Source organism: Pogona vitticeps, chromosome 1, assembly GCF_051106095.1.
Source record: "Pogona vitticeps strain Pit_001003342236 chromosome 1, PviZW2.1, whole genome shotgun sequence".
NCBI lineage: Eukaryota > Metazoa > Chordata > Lepidosauria > Squamata > Agamidae > Pogona > Pogona vitticeps.
The window spans coordinates 58,638,152-58,658,767 of record NC_135783.1 but is presented as its reverse complement, the minus strand read 5'-3'; the positions used below and the strand labels follow the sequence as shown (position 1 = coordinate 58,658,767).

At 38.9% G+C, this 20,616-nt stretch overlaps 1 protein-coding gene across 8 annotated transcripts in view; it reads right to left on the bottom strand.

Moving 5' to 3' along the window:
- Window positions 1-20,616, bottom strand: part of ARID4B (AT-rich interaction domain 4B) — a 127,612-nt gene that overhangs the window by 27,074 nt on the left and 79,922 nt on the right. For all 8 annotated transcript variants that reach the window (XM_078383141.1, XM_078383144.1, XM_020786983.3 and 5 more), the window contains 5 exons: window positions 18,455-18,527; window positions 16,491-16,585; window positions 10,440-10,537; window positions 8,159-8,411; window positions 5,705-5,868 (listed from right to left, as the gene is read on the bottom strand). In XM_078383141.1, coding sequence (XP_078239267.1) covers window positions 5,705-5,868; window positions 8,159-8,411; window positions 10,440-10,537; window positions 16,491-16,585; window positions 18,455-18,527 — 683 coding nt within the window. The remainder of the gene's footprint in view (window positions 1-5,704; window positions 5,869-8,158; window positions 8,412-10,439; window positions 10,538-16,490; window positions 16,586-18,454; window positions 18,528-20,616) is intronic.

Here is a 20,616-nt window from a genome sequence, read left to right as displayed (position 1 = left end):
TTCCAAAGAAATGGAGCTCAACCTTCAGCAAAGGAAAATGAAAAAAATGAACCAGCAATACCAGATGGAAACAACAATATTAAAATGCTTACAGGAATCAGATGCATGTTTGAGGATAAAAAGTGTAGATATTATTGAAAGACTGATCTGAATATTAGTTTGAAGTGTATAAAAGAATTACTAACCATCGTAGTATTGCATTCCATTTACATTTGAAAGACGGAAACTATGAATGGCCACCAGATTCCTCTGAAGTGTAAATCCACTCCTTAGATACTAAACTAATTACACATTTACATTAGTAACCCTTTCCAGATAACACAAAACATGAAACCAGATAATTCTTGCATATGTATCTGCAAGTGTATTACCCCACCTTACTCTTAAAAAAGAACCCAAGGTGGCTTATATCATTAAGAACACAATATTAAAAGTTAAAAACAGCAAATTACTTAAATATTAAAGAAGAATTAATAACATAATATTACAAGTGTTAGGTCTATATCTTCTGTAAGACTCTTAATAGCACAACTAAAAAAATACTCTCAAATAAATCCACAAGACAATCCCATTGAAGTACTTAAAACTCTGGTATTTCAATAAGACACAAATGCCTTACTTTCTTGGATTTTTTCAAAACTCTCTATAAGAATAGTTCTATGCTTCCCATGAGGTTTACAGAGATCATGCTGAATATACTCAGCTATAACATCTGTTAGAAAGCAATAGAACTTTATCAGTGTAAGTCATCAGAATATGGTTCTAACTTGCTGCTGCTTATATTCTGGTGTGCCCTATAAATATAGCTACTACACAAAATCTTTTCTAAACAAAAAAACACCCTTTTTGTAAACAATAACAGTGAAAAGTACAAGATGTTTTAATGTGCTTTTGTTTATACGTTTCCACAATGATACGCTATTTTAGAAAGCAGTGTCTAAAATTCAAGAAAATCTTAATCAAAGACAGTTATAACAAATGAACCCAACTCTCAGTGCTCCCTAAATTTCTTCCTCATTTTAAATTCTGCTACCACATATTTAGTACAAACCACTCTAAGAAATCTCTAACCAAACCCAACTTTTCAAAACTACATTTGCAAAGAAAGTCACTTCTACTTTTTAAAAAGCCCTTTAAACTATGTTAACAGTTTTCCATATAGTATTTTAGTTATAAATCTATAACAAAGATTTTTAATTCTAAAGTTTGTTTTGATTGTTCTACACAAATAGATACTTTGTTTGGTTCACATATTTTTAAAGCACAACTCCAACTCCGATGTTAGAAATAAATGCAGTTCAGCAGTCATGTCTGGACTCTTATGTACCATTTCTTGCAGCCAGAAAACACATCAGCTACAATTCTGCTATTATATTTTTCAACAGTCAAAACAGCAATACAGAATGCTTAGGTCAAGAATAGTTACACAATGGCAACAAGCAGAACAGAAACCAGAGCTTAAAAGAGAATACTCGTGTAAGTGAATAGGGGACACAGGGCAACCATTCCTTATTTGTTTTGTTTTTTACAAAACAGATTGCACTTGACGTTAATTTCCTCTTACACAAAATGATAAAACTCTTTCAGTCAACTAAGAATGCTTTATTATATTTTCCTTCATAATCCTGGCACATTTCAAATAGAGATAGGCCATCACAAACCTATGTAAAATGCAACATTTTTCTCTATCTCAACATGGATTTCTCTTCCCTTATCACACTTAAATCACATTTGCCCTGACAACAAAGTGACCACACCATGGCAAATAAATTCACATTTATTCTAAGTGGATTTCCAATCTCTTACTAGTATTAATTAAGAATAGCACTGGTACTGATATAATATCAAACCATGAATGAAGCTAACAAAGGAAGGATGAAGACAGAGGATGGATGAAAAGAGAGTTGTGTATTCATACCATGCTTCCAATTTAGAAACGAAGATTGTAAGGAACTAGGATCACATCTGCATAGCACCAGATATTTCCTGTACTTTAAATTATAGCACATAAAAAGCAAGAGAGAAGACTATAGCTGCAAAGACTCAGTCAACTTTTAGACACTGAACATTTTCAAAAGACAATGGAATGGAATACCAAGAGTGATTTCAATAATTTTTAATTAACACAGTAACCAATTCCACTTGAATAATTCCCTTTGAGGTAGGCATAGAGCCACTAATCTCCAAAATTAAATTCTTACAATACTATTTAATTATATTGAACAATTACTTTTCTACATCCCAAAGGTTTCAATTATTGTTTCATAGAGTTGTTTCTAATACTAGCTATATTAAATTGTTGTCCTTTCTAGGCTTTGACATCAAAACTTGTGTCTAGGCACTAACATTGCATTATTTACAGCAGCAAGACATAATACATAGCATTAGAAGTCAAGTTTACTCAGAAAACAAGCACCAGTAACAAATGTACAGTTACAGATAATACCTTAATAATTGTATAGACTTAAGAAAGAATGGTTGAAGAATAAAATCTTTTCAATGTCAGAAACCAACACAGATTAATAAAGATAATAAAAAGAATCAAAGTATGCAGAACACAAATACTGGATATATAACATAGACATTATCTTAAAATAATACCTGACAACCATACACATTACAGTTTGTTTTAGGATTTGCAGAGGCAACAAAAGGAGACACATAAAAAACAACTATTATATTCCCCATCATTCTAAATGCTCTGTTACACCAAAATGCAGCCAGACTTAGTTCTCATTGCTATTTTAATATGCTGTATTCATCCAATATATCCACATATGGCACAATTCTGTATCAACCAGACAGAATACGAACATGGAAAATTACTGTTTGTCTATGCGAAAGTGCAACAGAAACTATTAAAACCTCACATGCTCAAGGCATAGGAATATCTAAAAGACCATAAACCAGTAAAAGCTCACACAATACCTATTTTATATGGATGCAACAATTTGGTTAAATTTTTTCATTATCCAAATTGCCAAAGGTTGTGAAAATACTAATATATATATATATAAAACACTCTACTCCAGATTTTTCTATTGCTATATGCTGCAGATCACATATATAGATAGGAAAATACTTCTTGAAACTGAAGGTTAAGTTTTATTAGAGGTAGTACCTTTAAAACACATGATACTAAATTCAAATGAAAAATACTAATGATTTCTGCTATATAAAAATCCCTACAAACCTTTGCCTGCATCAATTGTAACAGGAAAAGAATTAGTCATTCTATAGTAGCAATATTTTCAGATATAAGACTTCTGATTATCATATAAAGATTACACAGATAAATGCTTTAAACAGAAGAATTCCATTTTTGCTGCACCCAAGATCAAAAGTGACAACTACAGCTTTAATCATACTTCTTCCATACACCAAATACATACTGATAATCTAACCAAACACTGCGTGGGAGGCCCAAGTTCTCCAAGATCATCTTTTTTAAAAAATGGTTAAGGCTCCCCCACCCCCCACTCCCCGTTATATAGTTATTCCACGCCGCTCTTTGGAAAAGGATGTTTACTATCCTACATACACAATGCATCTTTTAGCTGCTTTTCTGAGCACCCCCTTTTACTCCAATTTATTTCATTCTAGCAACTCCTTAGTATAATCCAACCCATGTTTTTCAACAACAAAACAGCAATAAATATGCAATACTTAGTTCACAACACACCTAATTTATGTTGCAAACATAGAAATCTCAAATATGTACAAGCTACTAGAATAATCTCAAGAGAACTTATTAGTTTAACAATTTATAAAATTTAATTTAAAAACCTATTTAGCTCTGTCACCACTGCCTCAAAAACAGGTGCCTCAAAGATAAATTTGCAATAAAGACACAATCACGCATCACCATCAAAAAAGCAATAATTATGCCAGATAACACAATGTGAGTATGAAACAAGCCAATTTCAAGACAACCGTACATGCAAATGTGCATTTTTAAAAGCTGATACTCTAATTTAAATTTTTTATAAAACTGATTACTCAACCATCTGCTCCTACACATTCATCCATGTCTAAGAGCCAAATATTCAAACAAGCCTCAGATTAAGTTCAGCTATGTGCATATGTTATCCAGATAAGAAATGCTGTTGTGTTTACTCAAGACATGAAAGCAAAATGCAATAATTTTATCTAGAGGAACGGAATACAATAATGTCATCTAGATATTTAATTCAACATTTCCCAGCTAAGCATAGGTAGCCCTGGCCAGATCACTACAATGATTTCATCAGACATTTTAACCATGTAGCAATATCAGTTCTACTGATGTGATGACTTCCATGAGAATCAAATTACCAGGTAGGGTATTGATGTACCCTCAGTTAATTTCTGAATTAAAAAATAATGTTGTTCCTTCTGGTAAACGTCTGCTGAGCCACATCTTCTAATGTTCAATAAATCTTACAACCTTCATTTCTGTATTTCTCATATTCTACTTCAAGGACTGCTTCACAATTACTTGCCTGATACGACAATCCAAGACATGGTCCCAAAACATTTGCTCTCATTTCTCCAATTCTCTAAAATAGAAATCTCAACAATTCTAATTCTCCCATATATACTTCTCTGTCTTGAAACCTTTTTTAATCTATCAATCAATCTCTATATTTTCTCTCTCCAAATCACTGTTTTCCTATTACATTTTCAAAGTGTTCCAACCATGATGATCCACTTTCCCTCTCACTCTTTTAACTCAATCTATTAGCTCACAACACTGTTACTTTTACTTCATTTCTTCCCTGCTCAGTGGAGGAGCCTCGTGATGCAGTGCTTCAATTGCAGCACTACATCCAAAACTCTGCTCACAACCCAGGTTCAAACTCAGGTAGCCAACTCAAGATTCATTTAGCCTTCTATCCTTCTAAGGTCTGCAAATTAATTACCTCACTTGCTGGGGGTGGGGTGGCAATGTGTAGCCTGCATAATTAAGACTGTAAACTGTCCAGAGAGTGCTTTAAGTACTATGAGACAGTATACAGTGGTGCCTCGCGAGACAGTTACCCCACATGACAGTTTTTTTTGCTAGACATTGACTTTTTGCGATTGCTATAGCGATTCGCAAAACAGTGATTCCTATGGGGGAATTTCGCTGGACAATGTTTGGTCCCTGCTTCGCAAACTGATTTTCGCTAGACGACAATTTTGACAACTCCCTCTGCGCTCACAAACCGGTGTTTTTGGGACCTAAGCTTCGCAAGACAGCGATTTAAACAGCAGATTGGCGGTTCGCAAAGCGGCTTTCCTATGGCTGATCTTCGCTAGACAACGATGATTCTTCCCCATTGGAACGCATTAAACAGGTTTCAATGCATTCCAATGGGGAAATGCTTTTCGCTAGAGAATGATTTCGCTAAACAGCGATTTAAGTGGAATGGATCATCGTCTAGCGAGGCACTACTGTATAAGCATCATGCATCAGTCCTACTGATTTTCTGTTAATAAGGAGACAAAAGATTACTTTTTAAAACACAATTTCTGTAGTCTTAAGAAAAAGTATTCAAGCAGATGGGATGAGCAAACTGTACTCAGTAAAAGCTCTAAATAAAACAAAGAGTATCCAATCATGAAATGTGAAGTCATTTTAAAAAGTTAATTAAAGCTACATCATTCACTGCCACCCCTCTCTGATATGAACACCTAGCATTCTTTCCCAGAGGCATTTGTGTAAAAAACAGAAGATTCTTACTTTGATTTCTCCCTCTCTTCAGTTTCTAGACTGGCGTTCTCATTTTCCAGGTCTTCACTCTTCTCCTCTTCTTTGCATTCTAAATTGGTTTCATCATCTGTTTTATTTATTCTTAATTCTTTTTCCTGATCAGTATGAGCATCCTGAAATGCTTTTTTGTTTCCCTAAGAGAAAAAAACACTGCTATAGTCCACCATTATTAAAGAAATAGGTAACTATTCGCAAAGGCTTTCACAGCCGGGATCTAATGGTTGTTGTGGGTTTTTCGGGCTCTTTGGCCGTGTTCTGAAGGTTGTTCTTCCTAATGTTTCGCAGAGTGCTGTCCTCTGAAGATGCCGGCCACAGAGACTGGTGAAACGTCAGGAAGAACAACCTTCAGAACATGGCCAAAGAGCCCAAAAAACCCACAACAACCAAATAGGTAACTGTGAATTACAGTGCTTTTGCACCCACCATTTTTCTGTATGTGTACAAGAAGCAGCTGATACAGTCCACATTACTTCCTGGATCATGTCCCTGATTAATCTTCCCATTTCCCAAGGAATGTTTATTTCAGTTTCTTTTCTTCCTGATAAATACTGTGGGGAACACTGTTTCCCTATAACTTTGCTACTAGAAATGGAAAGCTGTGCACATACTCACAAGTAAATCTGCTTGCAGGTTAGCATCACAGCCTGTCTCTTTTCAGGGAGGCAAAGCAGCTCACTTACCCACAAGCAGATTTACTTGTGAGGAAGATGATAGTCTTACATCTGTCAGAGGATCTGTGTGCAAAGAGCAAAGAACTTCAGTTTGCTGTGTGAACAGAGATGCAAAGTTGCATGAAATTTTGAAGCCACATATATATGTTTTTCTTTTCCTGGAAAATAATAAACAAAAAATATATGCAATACTTTTCTATCTAACCCATATTCTCTGCATTGACCTATGAATAAGAAACATGTTAGCTGAAATGCTGTTCTTTACCACAGTGACGATTAGAGTAGGGCCATTTGAATAAACGGAACATACAGAGCAGGTAACTCACCAAATTTTCACTGATTCAATGGGCCCACTCTAGTGCAAATTACTATGGTAAGCAATAGGATGTCAGCCTTTATGCATAAAGTTACATAAAATTATACTGTGCATCTATTTTTGAAATGAAACAAAAAGCTACTCATATCCATCCAGTACTGGCTGATTTTTAAATTGGTGCACATGCACTACCTACTCAGAGGTAAATCTCACTGAGTTCAACAGGGCATTCTTCATAATAATGAGCACAGGACTGCAGTCCTAGACATCTAAATATATTTGAGGCTTACTTCCAAATAATAACTATAGAATTGTATCCTTAAGTTTTACCAGCAGGAAGAAGAAAAACAAAACAAAACTTGAAAATACAAATTACAATATTGAAGCAAACAAAAGTATGTTTTATTACCTGTACAGAGGCGGCAGCAGCAGGAGATGGAGGTGCAGTTGCCCATTAACTGCTCCTCCACCTTCGGCAAGGGTCAAATTTAGGGGGGGTCATCTTATACATTGGGGGGTCGTATGCATGGAAAAATACGGTAACTCTCACAAGATTGTAATGCTGTTGTATGGTATTCTTTTATCTGAAATACTGCATACAGTTCTGTTTACCACACTTCAAAAAAATAAATTATACAGCCAGAACAATTGCAGAAAAGGGTAACCAAAATGATCAAGAGGACAGGAACATCTATTTTATGAAAACTGGTAATAATGTTGGGAGATTTTTAATTTAGAGAACAGATGTATAAGGGGTGACAGAAAATGACACAGAGAAACTAGACAGAAGGAGGCTACCATCCCTCTTCTCAAAACCATGAGGAGGAGGAGGAGGAGGAGGAGGAGGAGGAGGAGGAGGAGGAGGAGGAGGAGGAGGAGGAGAAGAAGAAGAAGAAGAAGAAGAAGAAGAAGAAGAAGAAGAAGAAGAAGAAGAAGAAGAAGAAGAAGAAGAAGAAGAAGAAGAAGAAGAAGAAGAAGAAGAACTTCCCATATCATATAGTTAAACCATGGCATTCACAGCTGCCAACTGCGACAACTTTTTTAATGGTACAGATAAAATCAAGGGATCTAAGGATATCAGTGGCTTCCAGAAAGAATGCCTATATATTGTTCCAATATCAAAATGATATCTCTTGTTGAAGAAAATGGGCAAAGCAGGCTATTACGTTCCTGTCCTGCTCTTGAGTTTTCCTTAGCCATTTAGATGGCCCCTGTGTACAGCACAAAAATGAATCTCAAGTACAACAAACAGGCTGTGTTTCTGTTAACTGTGCAAATGGTCTCAATACTCTGAGAAATGTAATAAGATTAACAAAATGGTATCTTAATGCCAGAATAAAGTACAGACACAATACCACCTCAAAGAAGATTTCAGATTAAGTTAAAAGACACAGGGATACATTTCAAAAAGTAACCAACTAGAGTATTTGCTCTTACCAATGGGCAGGATTTATCATTTTCTTTTCTTTCATTCTCATTCTCCACAGGTGTAACTTGTTGGTTCAAAACTGTTATTTCACCATCTTTTCCTTCTGTTTCCACCTTTATTTCTTTTATGTTTAGTACCACTTCTTCATGCTTTTTCACATCTTTTTCATGGTCCTTACCAGGCTTTGTTATTTTTTCTGGTAATTGCATCTTAAATTCAACATTGGCTGATGTGCAGTACTCTTCAAATCCATAAAGGTATCTAAAAAGGAGACAGAAAGATGTAAAGGTCAACTAGCATTATTATTAAATGTATTTTTGGTGGTTTAAGATACATATGCAAAACCCTTGGTACAACTGGAAATGCAGTTCTGTAACTGCCAGTGACAGATTTTACTTTCTTGGGCACCATGATCACTGCAGATGGTGACAGCACCCACGAAATTAAAAGACGCCTGCTTCTTGGGAGGAAAGTGATGACAAACCTAGACAACATTGTAAAAAGCAGAGACATCACCTTGCCAATAAAGGTCCACATAGTCAAAGCTATGGTTTTTCCAGTAGCAATCCATGGGAGTAAGAGCTGGACCATAAAGAAGGCTAGCCACTGAAGAATTTATGCTTTTGAATTGTGGTGCTGGAACTGCAGTCCCCTGGACTGCAAAGAGAACAAACCTATCCATTCTGAAAGAAATCTACCCTGAGTGCTCACTGAGGCTCCAATACTTTGGCCATCTCATGAGAAGAGAAGACTCCCTGGAAAAGACCCTGATGTTGGGAAAGTGTGAGGGCAAGAGGAGAAGGGGACGACGGAGGATGAGATGGTTGGACAGAGTCACCAAAGCTACCAACATGAATTTGACCCAACTCCAGGAGGCAGTGGAAGATAGGAGGGCCTGGTGTGCTCTGGTCCATGGGGTCACAGAGTCAGACACGACTACATGACTAAACAACAACTGCCAAAGAGTTAATTTGTTTTATAAAGAAATACAAAAAGGGCAGTTTTCAGTTCATTTAGCCATAGATGCCTACAAACAGAATTTATTAATGGTTGTTGTGGGTTTTTCGGGCTCTTTGGCCGTGTTCTGAATTTATTAAATTTCGTAACAAAGAGAGTTTACAATTCCAAGAAGAGTTACCTGACCTTTGACAGGAACAGCCAACTTGATTTGATTAATGAGTTAACATACACTGGTGCCTCGCATAGCGAGGTTAATCCATTCCGGATTAACCCTCGCTATGTGAAAACATCGCTGTACGGAACGGGGAAGCCCATTGGAACGCATTAAACATCATTTAATGCGTTCCAAATGGGCAAAAAACTCACAGTTCAGCGATGTTTCCAGGGTCCGGCAGCCATTTTCGCGCCCTCGGTAAGAGGAGGGCAGGGTGCGAAAACGCTGCACGCGGCCATTTTGGGGCTTCCAGCGGCCATTTTGGAGCCGCCGAACAGCTGATCTGCAGGTATTCCTTTGCGAAGATCGGTAAGCGAAACGCTTACCAATCTTCACAATGCGAGTTTTGCCCATGGGGCCATCGGTATGCGATCGCATTTGCGATTGCAAATACCTCATCGCTATGCGATTTCGTCGTTCTACGGTGCGCTCGTTAAGCGAGGCACCACTGTATATGGTCATAATGGAGAAAGACACATAATTAGAGTATTACCTTTAAAAATATAGTCAATGAATTTATTTTAGGGACAAAATCCTGTTAGAAAATGCAAACACTAATGACCCATGGGTATAGCACTCCACACTATCCTCCAGCTTACAACTGCATGAGCTAGAAGCAGCCTTGTTGAAAGCAAGAGGGCTTCTGCAATCTGAAAGGGCATAGTGAATATTCTCTTGCACAAATACCAGAGCAAGGGCAACTACATATGCATACAGATTTTTAAAACGCCACAGTGAAAAAGATTTTCATGTTAGTTGTGGCACCTTAAAGTCTAACAAATTTATTTCCATGTGAGCTTCTGTAGATTACAGTTCACTTCCTCAGATACAAGCATGCTGGAGTCCATAAAAATTCACACTGAAATAAATCTGTTAGTCCCTAGGGCATCACAACACTTCTGTTTTTATCTTTTCTATACAGAATAACTAGCATAGCTTTCTTATTGAAATCTAATGGATTTCATAGTACCTTCAGCAGGACAAAGTTGTTGTTTTTTTTAAATTTTGAATAATGATTTACAGAAAAGAATATATAGATATCAGCTTCTGGCTAGGAGGAAAAACTCTAAAGACTTGAAATGCAGCATCAGTGTCAGTCATATGAAAGTACTCACTTTTTGTAAGCACATTTAACATTGTATCCAGCAGCAGAGTTCAAGACAGGAATCCCAAGATCCTGATATACTTGCTTCCAGACTGCTCCACTTTCAATCTACAAAGAAGAAAGAAAATTGTTACGTCAACAAATCATTTCATGAGGACGGCAGCATTATACTCAACTCCAGAACTCTACAAGGACCTTTCCTTTTTGAAGCTCATGTGAGCAAGCATTTGAATTCCTCCCCCCCCCCCCCAAGCAGTTCTCCTTCTCTTAGTCACGGCTCTCCCATCCCCTAGATTGCCACTGAATGGAGGTACAGAAACCTCCTAGGCAGATCTGCAGATTCCAGAATAGCCCAACACTGCTCTGGCTGCTACTCGAAGCCATTGTGAGTGGCAAAGAATTAACATAAGTCACTGTGGGGCCTTTTCACTACACCAATATCATACAGGATTTTGGCTCTGTTTATATTTTGACTAATGATTTAGCTAATGGCTAAATGAACACCATCTTCTAAAATTCAAGGGCTTAAAATGGCAGAACATTCAAATATCCATTCATCTATCAGTGTACTGTTTTATAGTAGATCACATTATGTTTCAGGAAGATTCAAGCCGTACATTATCTGAAAGTCTGAAGGACTAAATTTTTTTCTACTCTCATGTCCAGATCACCAACATTTACTAGATTAGAACTGTGCATTGCTAGAGTTCTGAATACTGTGTCAGATATCACATAATGGCTCAAATCCTGTTGCCTAATGTTGTAAATTGCATTAGAGGAGGTGCACTGAATCCATGGAGATTTGGTGAGTCAACTGCTCTGCACATTCTCTTGATTCAAATGGGCCTACTCTAACTGTGCTTTACTTTAGGATAGTAAGTCACAACTAGAGTAGGCCCATTTAAACCAAAGGAATTATGGAGGAACTGACTAACGCAATCCCTATAAATTCAATGGGTCTACTGTAGTATTGTTTTATTACACTGAGCAACAGGATTTTGACCATTATGTCCATGGAGCCTAGATGAGCTGCTCCTGCAAGGCATAAGAGGTAGAGGTAAGTTTCCCCAGTGCTACTGTACCATAGGATTAAAAATCTACATACATTTAACTTTCATAGAATAATGTTTCAGTGGATCACAATTTATAATGTCTCAGTATCTAAAAAATAATTTTATAATATTTATCAGGAGACAAAAAGTTGCAGTTTAACACTGATTCTGTTTATATAATTCTTTAGACTCAGTTATTTTACATATAATTTCAATTTTTTTAAAAAAATGTTGTTAATGTTTTTGTCGCTTTAACTGTATAAGATCAATTAAAATCATTATAAGCAATGAGAATATATTACTGATCAATGTCCTCTCAAATACAGTGGTGCCCCGCATAGCGATGTTAATCCGTTCCGGATTAATCGTCGCTATGTGGAAACATCGCTAAATGGAACGGAAAACCCCAGAGAAACGCATTAAACTTAATGCGTTCCTATGGGGCCCTAAACTCACCGTTCTGCGATGTTCCTCCATAGCGCCGCCATTTTCGTGCCCTCGGTAAGCGAGGGCAGCGAAAATGGTTGCGGCGGCCATTTTGGAACCGCCGATCAGCTGTGTGAAAATGGGGCCTTTGGGAGGACCAAAGCCCCCATTTTCACACAGCCCGAGCGCTCGCGGCAAAAATGCCACAAAAAAAAAAAAACAACACACACACACAGAAACAAACCACAAACATAACCCCCATCCTCCAAAACCCACACCGAAAATTTTAAAAAACAGGACTTACCAGTCTGAAGCCTCCCGGTGTTATGCTGGCTCCGCGCGGCTGGGGGCGAGGGGCCAGGGCCCCGGCCTGCTCTAGCCGCCCGGCCCTAAGCTGGTTCCACGTGGCTGGGGCCGAGCGGCCAGGGCCCCGGCCTGCTCTAGCCGCCCGGCGCTCCGCTGCCTTTGGAGCTTCCAAAGGGCTTCCTCCAATGTCAGGGAAAGCCCTTTGAAACCTCTGAAGGCACCGATTGCGGCGGCGAGGACCCCCAGGGAGGTCTCCCATGGTGGCGTAAAAGCCCTGGGAGACCTCCCTGTGGGTCCCCACCGCCACGATGGGCAGCTTCGGAGCTATCTGAAGCCAAAAAGGCAGTGAGAAAACGCGGGAGGTTCGAACTTCCCGCACTTTCTCCCTGCCTTTTTGGCTTCGGAAGCAAGCCAGGGAATCATCTCCCTCCTTGCAAGCAACGCTGGGTCCTCCTCGCGCTGGGCTGAGCTCATCCCAGTGCGAAGAGGACCCAGCGTTGCTTGCAAGGAGGGAGACGATTCCTCCCTGCCTGGCTGGCTTGCTTCTCCTTTGGAAAAGCAAGCCAGCCAGCCAGGCAGGGAGAAATCATCTCCCTTGTTGCAAGCAACGCTTGCAACCAAAGGAGCAAATGCCGGCCGGCTGGCCGGCGCTTCAGAGCGGCCGCGGGAAAGACCTCGCCCGCGGCCGTTCCGACGCGCCCGCCCCGAAAATGCCAGCCGGAATACCCGAGCCTTGCCCTCCTGGACCCATCTCCGCCGCTGCTAGGTTTCGGAAGCCGCTTCCAAACCCCGGAGGCGGCAGCGAAGAAGGGGGTGAAGGGCTGGGAGGAGGGCGGCCGTGATCCGTGTTGTGGCCGGCTACTCCATCCATGGACGGACTCCCGAGAGTCCGACCATGGCGGGGGTAGCTGGCCGGGACGCTGATCCCGGCCGCGGGGGCAGGATGGGAGGGATCTGGATGCCTTTCAGGCATCCGAAGGGGAATCCCGGTGGTGGCCTCAGAAGGACCCTTTGGAAGGGTCCTTCCGAGGCTACTGCCTGCATTTCCCCCAGCTGAGCGGCGGGAGTGGTCCTTCTGAGGCTCCCGCCACTCAGCTGGGGGAAAATGGTGCCTATGGGGAAAAATCGCAAAGCGATTTTTCCCCATAGGCAACATCGTAATACGATCGCAAAAGCAATGGCAAAAAAGCCATCGCTATGCGGATTCTTCGTTAAACGGGGCACTCGTTATACGAGGCACCAATGTATCTCCCCTTAAACTTTACATACTCTGTCAACATTATCAGTCAGATGCAGACTTGAGGGTTGAATTCAGAAACAGCAAGAAGAGGCAATTGAAAAAAAAATATTCCAGAAATGTCAATGTTATATCCAGGCTTCAGTAATTCCAATCACCATGGTAAATATACTGTCATTTCCTTTGCCAAGTATAAGTGGTCAAATTAGGAATAACAGTTTTACCATTGCCAACAATTGTGTTAGATAAGTAAGGGAGTATTGCAGTAGGTACTGGACCACATTTTTAACTGCACACAAGATAGGCCAGTGGACTCTGTGGCAAACTTCAGTGTATTTGTTTCAGGAAAACACTATATGGACAACTAAAATGAATTTCAATTGTGAAAGGTATTGTTTGAAATTCTGTTTACATACCCTAAGCCTGCAGAACACTAATGATGTCATCAACAGGGGGTAATTTCTGGAAACTAAACAGTACCTACCTCTGTCCCACAGCTCCCATGTAATCCCCTTAACTATTTGGAAGCCATGGGAACTGCAAGACAGGAGGAAGATATCTTTAATTACCAAAAATGGCTAGCACTAGGATGACATTAAGAGTAGCTATGATTTTCAGTAAAGGAAAAGCTTCCTCTTCCCATCCTGTGATTTCTGCAGGTTCCAAAGGGATCATATGGGAGCCATGGCACAGAAATGAGAAATTGTACATTTAAAAAAATAGTTCTGCTGATGACATCACTGGCCTTCTGCAGTTGTAGTTGGACAAATATGATTTCAGCATTGTCTAATACTACAATAACACCTGAGCCTCCAGTTTAGATTTACTGAATAAAAACTGGGTTTTGTGCAACTTCTTTAATATTGAATATATTACTGCAGCAGGAGCTTGCCAACAAATAACAGACACTGGTCAGTTCACTGCTTTAGCCAATTATCTGATTTCTGCAAGGCCTATTCATACCGTGTGCTGGCAGGAAAACACTAATGTGCCAGGGAAACACTAATGAATATATGCAATTCTGCTTAGTAAGATACTTCCACTGTTTGCATCAATTTAAACTATATTTGTAATGCCATTCCCCAAAGGCATCTGTCAGTTTTAAGATCATTATTTGCATAAACATGTCAGCAAGACCCATCTCATCAACTGACTCATACATCCATAAGAAGTAATCTAAAATCCTTCCACTACCATACTTGTGTTTTAAAAATCAGAATTCAACTTCTGATACAGTTCCAAAACGTAACCACCTATTGATCTTTTATAGGTGTGGTAGACATGCGACTATCATCTTTATACAAACCTAGGACAAATGAATGGAATTAAATCCCCACTCCACCCTATCAGCATTCCTAAAATTTAAGGAGAGAAAATAAGCTAAATGATTTGGGGTCTCTATGCAGTTGCATTATGCACCCATTTTCTTGTTTCCTTAATAAACATTAAGAAGAATTAAACTAGATTTGTCTTGGAAATTGTAAATATTTTCACAATAACCAGTATGCATTTGATGTGCATTCTGTCACTATTAATAAATGTAATGAAGTAACTGGGAATTTTACAAATGAATTATATTGGCTGAAACCCAGTAGTAAGTTACAACTACAGTGGACCCTCGACTTACAGACTTTTCGAGTTACAGACTTCTCTGGCCGCAAAATTTAGATTCGACTTGCAGCCGGAGAATCGACTTACAGACCAGAAAAAAACCAAAATAGAACAAAAATAGAATAAAAACTGCCAGTTATGGGATTAATCGGTTTTCAATGCATTGTAGGTCAATGGAGATTCGACCTACAGACTTTTCGACTTGCAGCCACTGTTCCAATACGGATTAATTCCGTAAGCAGAGGGTCCACTGTAGAGTTCTAGTCGCAACTTGCTGTTTAGAAATTTATTTTCAGTCATGCTTATGCCTAGTATAAGTAGTAACATTTTGTATTAGCTTGTCATGTGAGACATTGAAAAACCTATAAATATCAAGTCCTTGACGTTGTTCATATAAGAATGTGTTGCATATGTTGTTAAAAGAATTAAGGAAAACAAGAATGGGATGACACAGGAAAGGTTATAAATGAAACAGCAAGAGAGTGGTCCGAGTGGACCGCCTAGAGTGGTCCAAGCTGACTAGATAGGCGGGATATAAATAAAATAAATAAATAAATAGAAGCCTAAATGTATTGAAAAGAGGGCAGAAGTCAGCTATACCAAAAGTCAGCTACACTAGCCAGATGAGGAATGCAGCTAAGATCAGTGATATGTGACTAGTAGGGTATATAAACGCTAGTGTACATTTGTAAACTCGACATCTTGTCCAGGTATTAATCTATGTGCCACGTGACCATGGATCCTGTCTTCAGACAAATGGCTTGGAAAGAGGGATGAGCACCACGCCCTAGAGTCGGATGTGGCTGGACTAAATGTCAAGGGGAACCTTTACCTTTTACTCCTATATTCTACAGAATAATTAAAAATCCTTCCCTAGTGGGTGCTCTCCTTTTCTCCCAGCTTGTATGTAACTGAAACTGGCCTACCAAGATATTTGAACTGTTAATTTTTGCAACATTACTAGTGGATTTCAGCCATTATGTAAAAAAAGAAATTGCTCATGCTATCATGAGGGCACCAAATTTTTTTTTGCAAAGTTTATATTCTTTAGAAAAACTGTAAGGACTTCTGGGATTTTACTGTGTGTTCAAGGAAACACACAGTACATACTGCATTGTTAATATTTCAATATACTATCTGTTCACTGAATGAACAGATAAGAGAACACATATGTTACATTGGATCATGAGTGTCAGGGTTGCATCATGCATTAGTTTTTCTAATATCTGTAACAAGCTTCTCTTACTTGGAGGAAAAAATACACCTTATAGTGTTTGATCAGCAGACTGAGCACAACAATATTCTAGGATCCCTAAAAATTGTGTCCATGCCATACTCTACATTGCTCTTTCTATACTTATGATAAAAATGTACTATTATTTTTTCTTCAGACTTTGACATTCTTTCTACCCTGATTTATTGTACTTACATTATCAAATCCTCCAAGCTTATGAACAAGTCTGAATAATTTGAAGAGATTCAAGTTTCTGTATCCAAGTACAGGTCGTTTATTAATAGGAGTCCCTGTGAAAAAAAGTATTTAAGTATGGCTTTTTTGAGCTTAGCAAGTACAACTCCTCATACTGACATTGATGCATATACAGTATATCAATTCAGATTTTCAATTCCACAAGTAATACTACAGATAAACTATTATATTTACTCAGAATTAATTATAGCCATATTCATTGGGGCCTACTCCACAGCCTTATCTTCCTAGTTTACAATCAGGTTAACAGCTGAAACAGTACTGTTTTCTTAAAAAGATAATTTCCGCCAAATAATTGGAAGTATGTGCAGGCTCCTAAATTAGGGGCAAAACCGTGTAAAATTATCAGTGTTAAGGCAGGAAAATTTTGTCAGATATGTGATTCTGGCAAAACCAAGACAATTTAATTTAATTCAGATTTACTTCAGAATTCAGTCAGCCTTATCGTTATGGCTGAGGAAATGTTATTTTGTTACAGTTCAAGACCACCAACAGTACATTAATAGTATATACAGTGGTGCCTCGCTTAACGGGCGCCCCATTTAACGACGAAATCGCATAGCGATGAAGATTTTGCGATCACTTTTGCGATCGCTTTGTGATGGTCTGAATGGGTTTTTTTTTTCGCTTTGCGATGGTCAGTTCCGTTTTCCTTACCAATCATCGCAAAGCGATGATTTTAAAACAGCTGATCAGCAGTTCCAAAATGGCCACCGGTTAAAAAAATGGCCACCCGCTGTGTTTAGGGACGGATTCCTTGCTTACCGGGCAGCGAAAATGGCCGCCGTATGGAGGATCTTCACTTAAAGGTCAGTTTTAAGCCTATAGGAACGCATTGAAGGGGTTTCAATGCATTCCTATGGGCTTTTAAAAATCACATAGCGATGAAATCGCTTAGCAGCTTTTTTTGCTGCACCGATTAATGTCGCTATGCGAGGCACCACTGTAGTATTTTTTCCTCTTCAGGTCTCTTCAACATGCAACATACTAAGGAGAAAAACAGCTCACCAGCCATATACAGTGGTGTCCCGCATAGCGAGCGGCTGTTTAACGACGAATCCGCATAGCGACGCGTTTTTTGTGATCGCAAAATCGATCGCATTGCGACGTTCTCAATGATCGAAAATCGTATTGTGATAATCGGTAAGCATTTTGCTTATCGATCTTCGCATTGAGATGTTTTAAAAACAGCTGATCGGCAGTTCCAAAATGGCCACCAGAAAAAATGGCCGCTTGCAGCGTTTTCGCGCAGTTTCCCTTGCATACCGGGCAGCAAAAATGGCGGCCGTATGGAGGATTTCCGCATAGCAGTGAGTTTTCTCCCCACAGGAACACATTAAACGTGTTTTAATGCGTTCCTATGGGGTTTTAAGTCCCGCATAGCGACGAATCCGGATAGCGACGATTTTTTCAGAACAGATATCATTGCTATGCGGGGCACCACTGTATGTCCACTACCAGGGACTTCATATTGTGCAGGCCTGCTGTATTACATATTACAAAGATACACTCAAAGAATGTATTGTAATGTGTTGATTATTTTGTTCAGTACGCTTAGCTACTATTTAAAAGTCATGCTTCTGTTACTTTCTATTGTGTTGTTATATTTTTATTCTGGTTTATTTTGACTGTAACCTGCCCTGGGAACATTACTTATGTTGAAAGCATGAGACACAGATTTTAGTAATAAATAAGTAATGGGTTTCATACTAATTAAAATATTGATAGACTACATCATATCTAACCAAACTAATTTTGATTGCTAAAGGATGAATTTTAGTAGCGATGAATGTTGAGTTTAAAAGGAAGAATTTACAACTGCCAATAATATGAAGAAACGCATGGCTATACTACATCCCTTTAGAGTCAAATTAAATGTACAATAAAAATGATAAAAGGCTTACCTCTATCTTCCATAAATTTATACAGCTGTTGTAGGAAGTTCTCTCTTTCTTCAGGAAAGGGTTCTACTTCCTCCTAATTTAATTAATTCAGTTAAGAAAACGTTAATGCTGCCTCTTACCTATGATACCTTTAAACAAAAGCTTATCATATATATCAAGTGTCAAATCCTAAATACACACACACACACACACACACACACACACACACACTCCTCTGTCAAAACTGACAACGTATATAAATACATCACTGTCCAAGTGGTTTGCCTAAATACTTTAGCTCTAAAGGTAAGTGACACTTCTCTATATAGTTAGGTGAGAATTTCTTTCTTCAAATACACTTTACCACAAAATGTTAAGACTTTCATTGTAAAAAGGCAGAAAAAAATTAATGCACAGAAATATACCAGTCACACCATTACATGTCTACTGAGAAAAACATTCTACACAGTTCAGTGAGATCTACTCCCAGGAAATGGATATTAACCAAAGCTTTAATTAAATAGAGATAACAAAACATCTCAATCAATTTGAAGAAACTGAATTTTCTCCATGAAAACTTGCAATTTGTTTGATTTTTTTGTGGTCCAATAATAATATCATCTACTCTTACATCTACTCTTTTTGTGGTCCAATAATATCATCTACTCTTACATTTGTACCAAATGAGGACCACATGGTTTTTTCCTTGTTCTTTCTTCATTAATTTGTTGTTTATGATTTAACTAAAGGAATTAACTCACAATTTTCCTCTCTAAAGTCTAAATATTCTCTACTATGGAGATGGCATGTTTTACAGACTAGCAAGTGAACTACGGTTGCCACCAAATCAGGCAAATGACATTTTTCTCAAAGTTCCTCATGTTATCTTTATTATTATTATCTTACTCCTCATGTATTTTGACACTATTTTAAAGTTCAGCCTCTTGTTTTATTTTTCACTGTGTTGAGCTGTTTGATTTTGGTTTTTTTTGGATGCTGCTCTCTTCTTTAACTATTAGAAACAAATTCCAGTAAAAATAATAAAAAAGCTTTGCATGTCAGTATGACCTACAATTAGGGAGGGCATTTATGATGTCACCAAGGTAATATTAGGGTAAAGACTTCAAGTGGATACAACTGGCTTGGAGTCTACAGATCAGGATACTTAGCACAACAAAACATTTGATGACAGGAGTATATCACTGATTTTTCACAATCACCACCATTATGCAGGTCCTGCTAATTCAAGTGTCAAACCCAATAATAGTAACTATTAGTTAGGCATCCTTCAGTCTCGAAAGACTATGGTAACGTGCTCTGTATGGAGAACTTGGAACAGCGTCTAGTGTGGCTGAGGAGGCCAATTCGAGAGTGACAATCCCTTCCACACTGAAGACAAATCCAATCTGTCCCCTGTCCAGCTCCCTGGTTTTGCTGCTTTTGTGACTTCCTCTTTGCCTCAGCCTGCTGGGCAAGGGTCTCTTCCAATTGGGAGAGGCCGTGATGCAGTGCCTGCCTCCAGGCTGAACGCTCAGATGTCAAGGTTTCCCATCTGTTGAGGTCTATTCCTAAGGCCTTCAGATCTCGCTTGCAGATGTCCTTGTATCGCAGCTGTGGTCTCCCTCTGGGGCGATTTCCCTGCACTAATTCTCCATACAGGAGATCCTTTGGAATCCGACCATCAGCCATTCTCACGACGTGCCAAGCCAACGTAGACGTCACTGTTTCAGTGATGTATTCATGCTGAAAATTCCAGCTCGTTCTAGGACTACTCTGTTTGGGACTTTGTCCTGCCAGGTGATACAAAAAATCCGTCGGAGGCAACGCATATGGAACGTGTTCAGCTTCCTCTCCTGCCATGCAGAAAGGGTCCAGGACTCACTGCAGTACAGGAGTGTGCTTAGGACACAGGCTCTATAGACCTGGATCTTTGTATATGTCGTCAGCTTCTTATTGAGCCATACTCTCTTTGTGAGTCTAGAGAACATGGTGGCTGCTTTGCCAATGCGTTTATCCAGCGGGAACAAATTGCCAGTTCCGCAGTTCTTTTCATTTTGTCCATCAGCCAAACAGTTTCATTCATTCATTCATTTATTCATTTATTCATTTGCCGCCCACCCTACCCAAAAGTATCTGGGCAGCTTACAACAATTAGAATACAATTAAAATACAATAAAAAGATA